Raw genomic sequence first — 12074 nt, forward strand, 5'->3', positions numbered from 1 at the left:
TTTTTCATCCCGCTTCAATCCTTACTTCAAAATCTCTGACAAATCACAATTCTCTTCTCTCGTCTTTCTTCCTGATAAAAGATCAGGATGTCAACGAAAAACAGAGTCAAAACCAGAACCAGAAACTGCAATGCACAAATCACTACGACTTAAGCGCACAATATCATCCATTATTTCTTAATGTATTATATCCCTGTAACTGAACAGCAGTTTTGCGCTGTAAAATGGAATCGTAAACACTTCCCAACACAGATCATAAAGTTGACCACAATAAACTGTCCGTGTATGTAAAGAAGAGCCAAATATAGGCTGAATCATTTAATAGAGCCCACTTTATTTACCATTTAATGAAACTACAAAATTTTCTGCTGAACACAATCCCTGAATACGGCTTACGTTGGGGTAAGGAACAGAATATATGAAAGAAGGTACGGATGTCAAGATGCAAGGAAAACGATGTGTACAAGCATTAGAACTCTTTTACGTGAGAATTTATCTACAAATTTTCAAGGTACTTCCATTTCTTCAGAGGCAACTCCACTCTGTCAGGGGCTGTGTGCTATCCTGGTAGCTTTTACAGAGAAGGCTAAATTCCCAACGAAGAAAAGTCTGTCGATAGTAAAAAAGAAAAATATGGCTTAAATTTTTTTGTTAATATAACAAATCCAATACAAGTACACACATATAGCAGTACTTTCTTTTCAGCCAAGATTCTCAGATTTATCCGCCAGCCATTTCTTCTCAGCACACCCCGTGCAGCTTGGAAAAGCCATAAAGAATAAAACATAAAACACGACAAGATTTTGTAAAAAAGATTTGTCCAAGTTGTCCAGTCAGACAGAAAATCCACAACAGAAACCTCGTCATCTACCGATATCTCAGCAAATGTGGGTTGTGAAGAAGTTGTGCTGTCGTAACAATTTCCATCCCTGTTACTATCATCACTAACTGTATCCAGCCCGAGCTTTCTGTTCAACCAATCAGAAAACCTAACAAGAAGTCTTGCCAACCAAGCAACTTCACTATCTCCAATTGGTCGCCTCATCCAATCACCTTTATATTTAACATCTGCCCATGTATGTCGGCCAAGTCCCGAAAGTTTCATGATAGGCAAATTTTCCTCATCAGAAACATACCTACATGCCATCTCATTACAGGAGCCGATTTCAAATGCGCCAAATATTTTAATTGTTAGAGCTTTGAGTACTTCTAGCGACTGCATACTAGTTTGTATCTTCTCTGGAGAACTTGTCTGGATCCAAGCCTCTGCTCTCAAAATTAGGATCTGCAAAAGCAAGAAATGAGCAATCAGCGATATATAGATTCCACTCTGTTAAAACGTAGAGCAAAAAAACATAAACCTGAACACCAGAAAAATTAAAACCAATAAATCAGAGGGATTGAAAGAAATGCGTAAGAGAAAAGAAGATAATGGCTTCACCACCAGAATGACATTAAAAATTAATGATTAAACAAGAAAAGCAATACCATCCACGACTCCACAATTTACAAGCCCACACCACACATTCTGATCGATGTAATGAGATGAATGATGAATAAAATAACCTTCACCCGTTGAATCCAAGTCACAGCACCCTAGCTATAACCTGATAGTTGAATTTGTTTCACATCACTATTTATAAGAACAGTTCCAAATTCTCACAATTAATGATCCTTCAGACTAACAAAACCACCTAACTATTTTATAGCTATTTTATTTAGTTAAAAGTTAGTTTATTGCTTAACTAAGAAATTATTTTTGCTTGTTATAGCTATTTTAGCTAAGATTTATTTTATTTTACTTGGAACTATTTTAAAATTAATTTAAATACTTTATTTTTATTTGAAGAGCTATTTCTATTTACCTAGGAGTTATTTAACAATTTTTATTTTTATTTTTTTAATATATGCTGACTATGTTCTAGTTTTCATTTCATTTAGATTTACACGGTCCTGACATGCCACTACATGATGCCAATGTAGAACACCTCTTAAAATAGCAATTAAAATCATTCTACCAGCTTTCAATCCATAGTTCCAGCAGCTTTGGCCATCCAGCTGCTTTTCCACCAAAGCAATTTCTTACGTATGTAGGTATCACCCCCAACACCAATTGTTGTGAACCACAGAGGAATATAGAGCATGTTTCTCAGGTCCTGGAACAAGAAGAAAATCTGATTTTCATAGCCACAGAGCCGTTAAAAATTATTGTTTGAGATAAAAGATCACTGAACATCCAATCGATTGAAAGATGTCTCCTTTTCATCATGCTTTGTAACAGATTCAGAATGATCTGAAAGATTGGAAGGCAATCTAATAATTATTCCTAGAATCGTTTCTCTAGTTGAAAGAGCTAACACTACCGCCTAAAAAGTTAAAGGGCAACGCACAGATATTTGCCAATCTTTGTTTTAAAGTTTCAAACCTATTTTTAAATACTAATAGATATGAAAAAATAGCTTAAGCATGATAAGGCATCGATAGCTGCACAACAAATAATTTAACTCTACAAATTCTGGTCAATCTAACAAGAAGAGAAATCAATAAATCAAAAAAGTCAAAAACCTAAATGAGTATTAAGTATTCAAACATGAATGTTTGGCATCTCAACGTCAATAGATGCACCATGTCCAAATCAAGCAATACCCTTAGTCTATACTATCAAGAGTGATGCACCATGTCCAACTCACAATACCCTTAGTCTATACTATCAAGAGTACTCTATAGTATAGCATCTACATATGAATATAATAAATATAGTACGGTCTGGATGTCCAGATGAACGTTATTGAGCTGATGGGTAACCAATCATGTTTCCTATCCATAGTGGGGAGTTGTCAATTTATAGATTGATGTCTTTCCTCCCGAGGAAAAAGTGGAAGAGGGTGATTGCACTAAAACCAACTTTGGAAAGGAGGTTTAGGCCCACCACCCATCCCTACAACTTCCACACGGTACACCCATACTATGGTAACAACCCAACGAAGAGAACTTTAAACTCCTATTTCAGAAACCAGAAGTTGATTGAACTTTCCAGAGAGAACAAAATGTTATTGATGTAACAAACAAAAAGGAAGAAGCCAAGCTGTGCTACAAACGAAGTTCCTTTTAATTACTTTTGTTGTGCCTATTTCATATTATACAAGCGGGTATAAATCTAGTGAAATCTTTGATTTTGTAAATTTTCTGGATGACAATGCAATATTAGGACAACAACGAGTAAGAAGGATGACAGCTCATTATGTGATCATTCTATGTTAAAATCTTGAAAATATATCTTTCCTAATCTTTTGATTGTAAGGCGGTATAACATGCATCTATCTGCTCCACACGAACTGATTATGCATATAGGAACGCTAGTAACACCTCCTTTGTTGCAGTAAGCCTTACGTGTGTACTACTGCAGATACATATGTAAAATCTGAGTTACCTCAAGCTGAATATAAGATCCTGAGATGGGTGCTGCATAATGGTATGGCTTCTTGTATGGACTCAGTTAGCAATAGCATTGGTTTCCAGCTTAATTGTCTCTATCTAACTATCATTATGAATGTTGATGACAGTATTTGTTTTTGTCTGCGTGTAAACCAGTTTTCTTGAATTTCTTTTATAAAGTTGCTCTGCTATTACCTAATTTTTGGTTCTAATGGGCTCTCACTCCTCAGACATGTAGGTTATCCTGAAACAGAATTGAACCAAATTGGTTGAGCATCAAATCCAGCTGGACGCTGACACAATGACAATTTGTTCTATTCTTGGAAGACAAATTAAAGCATGTGGACCTATGAGAAAATGTGTCCTGTCCTTGAATTGCTTCCTCTTTTATCACATCAGAGTTTCCCTTCAAGCTATGTTTTGATCGTACTTATCTTCACCGTTAAAAGGCTAACAAGATTGGACAGGACAATGAAAAAAATTGATACATGTTGATGTGTTTTTTATGCACATGCGAACACAGAATAAAATACCAAGGTATCCTATCCTCTCTTGAACAAAGTCTCTCATATGCTATGCTTCAAGATCAAATGAGACAACTCCAAGGTTACGAAATGTCAGGTCTTGACATGTGGATAAGTTTAGTGGTTTGATGTGATAATGCTCGAATAACAAGGGGACTTACGTTGTACATGAATGCTCAATCTTATCATGGGTCAGGATAGGTATGTCGATAACTTAGGATTTGGCAATGAAGCTCCGAACTTAATTCTTACTAAAAAATGGGCAAAAAGAATAGGGTTCAGGAAATCTATTCTAAACCTAGGAATGTAAGAAATGATGAATGAATTTAATGGAATCAAACCAGGCAAGGTCTCACAATCAGGTATTGACACAAGCTTAGTGCAATCGTCTAAGGTATACTTAAAGATTTTCAGGCTATCACCATCAAACGTTAACACCATCCAGGGTGATGCTTGTCAAGGGACGTGTAATAGTTGAAGTTAAGCTTACTTAAAATTCCAGTTGACCACACAAGGCGCACTTACCAACGGCAAGAGGCTAGTGGTATGGATTAAGGATTCCACACAAATGAATTCAACAAATCTTTCACTCAATCTAGCATACATGAAAATAAATTCTAATATAAAATCTAATCTAACTTGGAGGAATTGAGAACCATGAATGCAAATACAACACTTGAAGAGCAAAATCACCAACAATTGAACAATGATTATGATTCAAATAGCTGCAGCATATACCAACAATTCTACAAAAACTCTCTTACAAATGAGAGACAATGAGGCATATATAGTCTCTCTTACAAAATGGATGGCCAGGATTGATATAAGATCAACGGCCAAGATTACAAGATAGAACCCTAATTAGGGTTTGTACAACCACCATTACATTGGCCAATAAGAAACGACGGTAGGTAAGATAAATAATATTTGATGTAGCGCCATGTGTCACCTATTCCCTCCTTGAATGAATGTTGATTTGGTACCCCTTTGATTGAACGAATGGTGACTAGGATGCCACCTCAGCTTGCCTTATACACTTAATCAATTTGTCTTGTACATTCTTCATCTTCACAATGTTTGGAATCTTTTATGATACTTTGCATTCCATCCTTATGTTAAGGAATTCCATGAACTGCTCCCTCCTTATGTTTGGAAAATTTCCCAATCGAATCCTGAAATATTTCCTTCCTTGACGCACTTTGATATTGAAATTCCTTGATGTAGTTCTGGATTTCTTGATGTAAAATCCTCTGTGTTCATTTCTTGAGCTTGCTTTCCTTCATTTGTTCACCATCAAAGTGAAGTCTTCTTCATGATTGATCTAGTCCTCATCTTCACCTTCTGGAATCTCTATCCGGAAATCCCCATCCAATCTTTGAAGTATTGATATTTTGTATCCTCATTGTGTGCATCCTCCTTCACCTCAAGCCTTGATCATCGTGCTTCCTTTCCTCGTAACAGTCCTGCAAAACAAATAAGCATTGAATCAAACACCAGTATGATAAACTTAACTTCATACCTTGGTGGGAAATTCATCCGCATATGGACTGATCATTCCTCAAAACCATCCACATTATCCTTGTCCATTCTTCACTTGGTGGAAATTTGATGCCTATCTGGACAACTTCCTTCCTTTGTAATTCCGCCCTGTAGTGGAAATTCGGCCCTCATCCAAACTCACTATCCTTGAAAATCTTGTGTTGACTGGATCACCATTCCATGGAGTGGAAATCCAGTCAGGACTTTGTTCCTAACATTTGTCCCAACATGTGATAGGTAGTCTTAGAAAATTGTAACACCAACTTTGGAAAAAATGAAGGTCCAGATTGAAATCTGGAAGATTTTCCTTAAGAAAAAAGGATTTTCAAACTTAGGATAAGTCTGATCATAATTGCTAAGTCTGAAGACACCCATGTAAACTCAAAAAATCAAGTATTTGGAGCCCAAAAATGAATGTCCAGGTCTGAAAATATCACTTGGGAGGTTTGAAAACACTCAGAAAGTGACTGATTTTTTATATTAAAGTTGTAGTAAAAGTCTGATTTTCTAAGGACTGAGTCTGAATACACCCTCCAATGCCTGAAAATACTCAAAAAATGGTGTACTGAAGTCTGATTTTCTGATTCTCAAGTCTGAATACACCCTCTGAAAGGTCCAACAATGGCTGCCCAATGTCTGAAGACAACCTGCAACTTCAACTTCAATAAAAATCAGTCATTTAAACTTGTCGCAATCATAGGAAACACCTGTATTTGATGGATTTCACCTTCTGAAAGTGAAGTTTGTCAAATCTGGGCACAAACAAAGGGCTGGTAAAAAATATCTAAATCTGAAGACAAATCTGAAAATGGAGTTTCAGACTTAGATCAGCAATTGAAGCTCCACCAAATGCCCAAAAAACTCATAAGAAATGACGCCCAAGTAAAATTTTCCAAGTTGGCAAGTGGCTGGAAATGAAAATCAGTCTGAAGACAACCTGCAACTATGGAGTTTCAGACTGTAACAACAATGGCAGCCCCTGAAAATGCACTGAAAAATCCTCCAAACAGCACTTAACCAAAAGGGCCTTAGTGTGGATGAGCTGGGCAATGAACAATAATTATGAAAATGTGTTCCCAGCCAACAATGGAGATCAAATCACTCCTAGCAATGGCGCCCAGCAAGGTCTGAAAATAATGGCAGCCACCAAGCATGAAGAAAATCACCCCAAACAACGGCACAAAGCACTCCCAAATAAAAATAAAAAAATTTCCCAACTATGGCGCCATTCCAAAATTCTGAAATTGTCTTCAATGGCAGCTCGGATATGCAACAATGGAGGTTGGAACAGCCAAGCTGGAAAAAATGGAGGAAAGAATCCTCAACCCAACACTTCACTTCAGCACTTTGCCAAAATTCACCAATAAGGGAGAAAAATCACCTTTCATGGAAACACCTCACAGATTTAATAATAAAATAATGTTGGAGACTCCTCTCATATACTTGCTTTTACCTTTCACTTTCACCACACAAGCAATGTGGGATAAAACACTTGCATATATACTTGCTTGATAAAAACTATCTTGCTTCTAGAAGGTTAAAATATTAAATGTTTATTGCAAGTTATTCAATTTTGCTTTTAAAATTTTAAATAATCATTAATCATCATTTAAAAACAATTAAAAATGGGGCTTACTTATTAAAATATTGCAATTTAAGTCCAAAGTAAGCCTCCAAGGGAAAATCGACTTGGGTTGGGATTGAAAAATCACTTTAAAAATCATTAAAATTGTCAAAAATTCCCTATAAGGGAAAATCAATCCTAGCTTGGATAAAAATCCATGCATAACTTCATCAAAAATGCACACAAAACTCCCTAGGGGAAAATCGATGGCAGTCTGGATTGAAAACTCCAAACTCACTTAACTTGCAAAAATACTCCCTAGTGGAAAATCGACCTTTGTGTGGATGAAAATCTGGACTCAAAACTCTTCAAAATACTCCCAGTGGAAAATCGACCTCTGTCTGGATGAAAATCCAGACAAAAATCCGCACTAAGTTGCCACAAATATCCTGGTGGAAAATCGACCCAGGCATGGAATCATCCTCAACGTTGTCCGCACTTGAGTCTGCAACTCCAGTCCGCACTCTTGGTGGAAAATCGACGGCAATCTGGATAAATCCTAACACAGCCAAATTTTAGCACTCCCAAGGGAAAATCAACTTGGGTATGGATAAACAGTGGTGGAAAATAATAGCCAGTATGGATTCCAAGGGAAACCCATGTGTAGTGTGGATTTTGAGTGGGGGGAAAGGGTAGATAGTCTGGAATGAGGGGAAAAGCACCTCTAGCATGGAATTTGACCTTTTAACCCTTGGAATATGGATTTTCCTTAGGAATTTGACATTTTAACCACTCAAAATCACTTAGAAACTTCAAATTTAGATTGGACTTACGCAAATTTTCCAAAATATTGAGCGAAACACTGGGAAAATATTGGGATAAAGTGTGAAATCAATTTAAATAATACCTTTGGAGTGAGAAAACTACTCCAAAAGGTCTGGGAATACCTTGGCACTTTAAAATCACCGATGCGCATGTTTAAAAACACGTTAACGCTCAAAAGGTCAAACACTTAGACAAAACTTAGGATCATTAAAATAATAACATTTGCAACTTGATCCTATTCAAAATTCAAAAAATCCTCTCATCGGCAAAGGCAAACACTAGGAAACTAGGCAAAACTGCCACTCTAAAAAGTGAAAAGTGGGGGTCCCCATTTGCAATGGGGCGATGTGTGAAGACGTCACAACAATACCCTGTGGAAATCATGATAATCTTAGGTTAAGCAGGGAATGACAGCAACGTTTCTGTCAGCTTGAACTGTTTCAGAGAATGAATTGTGAAGACGTCACAACAATACCCTGTGGAAATCATGATAATCTTAGGTTAAGCAGGGAATGACAGCAACGTTTCTGTCAGCTTGAAATGTTTCAGAGAATGATTTTTTTGTGGTCTGTGAAGCCACATTCCAATACGCCAGCATGCAGTGGACTTGACTGAGATAAAAGTAAAATGCATGGTCAGGATGACCTCTATCATCTTGCATGTTTAAGGAGAATTGCAAGCCATTGATCAAAGAAATCAGGTTGTGCAGTTCAAATAAGAAACACCTTTGGCATAATAACATACGTAGTCTGTACAGCCAGTGGATATGTAGCAAGGTGGAGAGATGATAATCACAAGCTACATTCTAGCACAACTTAGGTTTACAATCATAAGAACATGCCCCAAGTTTAGCCCACACCATAATCAAGGCAGCTGATAAACTCACCAAAGATATACCATTAAAAATTGTAAACGTGTACTCACATGCATACAAACAAATGTTATATAACAACAATAAAGTAAAATACATAAAAGTTATACACCAAAAAGAAAGTACAATATTAAACCAACAATAATTAAGACTTGGATCTACAATAATTAGGACTTAAAGATCCAAGGGTTATAATTGAAAGGTAAATCCTATCGATTCCAAAACCTACATCTAACAACCCACCTTTAAAATTTGATGGCCTCCATATTCACTAGCATTGAAAAGTTGCAATGTGGGAGCACCCTTTTGTGATGATGAGAAGAATGTCTCACTTTCTAATTCAATATTGAATGAATCATTCTCCCAATCCTGTTTTACAAAGAGAAGTTAAAATGCAGACAATTATGTAAACAAAAACATGTTAAGACTAATATGGTATCTGAACGAATTTTCATCATTTAAATAGAGCTTATGCAAAGAAATACCTGTATTTGCTCTTGAATAGCTGGTACAAACTTATGCAAATTGTCAAAAGAATTCAAAGCATTTCCTGAAACCACATTATTGTAGGCAAATTCTATGCTTCGAAGAAGACTCAAAAGTTCCCATGATGATGCCAAAACATTTAACACCTGCAGAATTCCAACAAAGTAGCTTTGCTCCATTAAACATGATCATCATTAAAAAACTAAATGAAAAAAGGAAAATTGCAAAAGCAACAACAGTCCAAGTTCAAAATACACATTTTGCATTAAGTTTCCCACAATTACCATACTGTAGATAAATTAATAGGAATACCTATCTAATAGAAGATAAATTGCAACCAAATCAATTTGTTTTAAGCCTTCTCAATTTACTATTTACAAATGTGTTTTTAGGGCTAACTGCATTAAGGTACAAATTGCATTCCAAGCGATGTACACATATGGAAGAGCAAATAACAGAACTTGCTCTTATTCTCAAAATGCAACTAATTGCAAACATAAAACAAAAATGTCGCTTACAGCATGAAGCTTAAAAACATTTTATCAAAACTGAAAATAATTTTATAAGGGATGTTGATATCAAAAAAATAAAACAAAAATTTAGGGAATACCTTATTTACCCTTACAAGTCCCAAGAAAAACTAGCATTAACAATTACTAGACAGCAAATAATGCACTGCAATTAGCTTGGTAATGACTTTATAAACTCGCCTGACTAATCAAATATCAGTACCAGCAGGGGCATCAGTAACTCACAGAAGCTCACGACTTGTATTCTACTCATCAATCACAAAGTTGGGTTTTAAAAAATTCAAAAGACAATAAAAACTTATCGTCCACTCAGTATACATCAATTATTTGCCAAGATTATAGTAAAAAAGAATAGTATACCAAGAAATATAACCCTCCAATATGTCAACTTTATACCAAGCTGAGAAAATCTATTTTGCATAAGATGTCATCAAGACTATCTACAAAAATACTATAAATTGCAAGGTAATATCCAATGGAACTATAACAAAGAATGCGCTTTGGACTAGACCCAGTCAAGGTTTTATGGAACTTTTAACTTTGATTCTGCAGCATGGGGGAACCCAGGCCCGGCTGGGACTTAAGTAGTATTAAGAAATGAACATGGGAGTCCTGTTAAAAGTGTTTCCTTCTTCCTTGACTTGAAAACTAATTTATATGGATAAGGCTTTGTTGCTTGTGGAAGGTATGAAAATGCATAGCTCATCTAGTTGCTCATGTGAAGAGGTGGAAGAAGATTTGAAGGTCGTGATTAATGGTTGTGAGAAGGAAACAAGAATAGAATGGCAATTAAAAAGCTTCATTGATGAGAAAAAAGTTATAGCAAAGAGCTTTGAGAAGGTGGTTTACAAGTATTTGCCTAAAAGAGGGAAAACGAGTAACAGATTGCCTTAATAACTGTGGAGTGAAGAAGAGACGGTTTTTGGCAAAACTATGTACAGATTATAATGAGTGGCAAACAGGTCCTTGGTTGCTAAATGATGTCAACAATTCTACTCGTGAAGAAGAGCCAGTCTTTGGCAAAACTAAGTACAGATTATAATGAGTGGCAAACAGGTCTTTGGTTGCTAAATGATGTCAACAATTCTACTCCACCACCACCTTCCAATTCCCACACCCCACCATAGTTTGGTTTGTTATGATGTTTTAAAAAAAAGTTTTATGAAGATGTAATGATTGTAGAAAGTGTATCTCAGGGTTCATGAGAAATTTATGATGGCTGTGCCTTTGTTTGTTTTAACTATGAAGTCTTAATGTATCATGTACAAAAATTAGGGTTAGGAGGTCAAATTCTGTAAGAGAGGTGGTCCAATATACAGATTGCAAAGTTGCTAGCCGTTTAATGCAGAAGAGGCAACGAGTGGGTATAGATGGTAGATGCAAAGGAGAGTAGGATTGGCAGTCAGCAACAATGAATTATATTTAAGTCAGAATAGAAGATGAAGCTACACTGAACTTTATTTAATCAGATTTGGATAGGGATTAATTGATCTCAGTGGGTAAAGTTAAACTGAGATATGTATTAACTTTGTTCAAAGCTAATATTTGAATTAAGGGTGGAAAACAAGGAGACAATAGAGGGGGTATTACATTTGCTCAGCCCATTTTCTGTAATGAAAAGTTCTGGCAGTACCCTGACTGCAGCAAATATTCGACATCTATCTGAAGAAACAAGTTTGGAGGGGTCTTCAAAGCATAGATAAGTAATGCATAGAGTGGAGAGATTGGAGAAGTTTTGTATGGCACTTGCATTTGTGTTTGACTAAGTTGCAAAATCACATTGTGGAAAATAAATACGTACTGCAGCCTAAAAAATCAGGAATTAAAGTTTAGAATACCAAACATCATGCATTTATTGGTATGTATTTATTTCAATTAGAACATTATAAATTTTGATTACAAATATAGTAAAATAGAATGTTACATCAAATGTCCTTGAATTTATTGAAGTTGAATTGTTAGAAAAATAAATTATTAAAAATCAAATCATATTGAATATATAAACCTTAACACCATAAACGATAAGTCAAAATCACACCCCAAATTATCTAAGAAAATGAAAGAGGCTGTTAATTTTACATGACAGCTAGAGAAACAACCCAAAACATTAAAAAATGGACCCCACTGACCAATACTTTCACTCATGGAGAACATATCTTGAAATTCACCTATAAGGCTACAGGTAAGGGTTCAAAAGTTCTTATTAAAGTAGAAAGAGACAACTGTAATATTCAAATGTAAAATATCCGTGAACAAAGATGAAAACAAAATGGGAAATTTGCATCTGATATTTCTTATAC

General features: G+C 35.7%; 1 protein-coding gene across 1 annotated transcript in view; it reads right to left on the reverse strand.

Moving 5' to 3' along the window:
• Window positions 1-305: 305 nt before the first annotated feature.
• Window positions 306-12074, reverse strand: part of LOC131072855 (uncharacterized) — a 35010-nt gene continuing 23241 nt past the window's right edge. Inside the window, exons 2-4 of the mRNA XM_058009135.2 lie at window positions 9244-9390; window positions 9002-9127; window positions 306-1285 (exon numbers count right to left, since the gene is read on the reverse strand). Of these exons, the coding sequence (XP_057865118.1) occupies window positions 587-1285; window positions 9002-9127; window positions 9244-9390 (972 nt within the window). The 3' untranslated portion in view covers window positions 306-586. The remainder of the gene's footprint in view (window positions 1286-9001; window positions 9128-9243; window positions 9391-12074) is intronic.

Source organism: Cryptomeria japonica, chromosome 6 (assembly GCF_030272615.1).
Source record: "Cryptomeria japonica chromosome 6, Sugi_1.0, whole genome shotgun sequence".
Classification (NCBI taxonomy): Eukaryota; Viridiplantae; Streptophyta; class Pinopsida; order Cupressales; family Cupressaceae; genus Cryptomeria; species Cryptomeria japonica.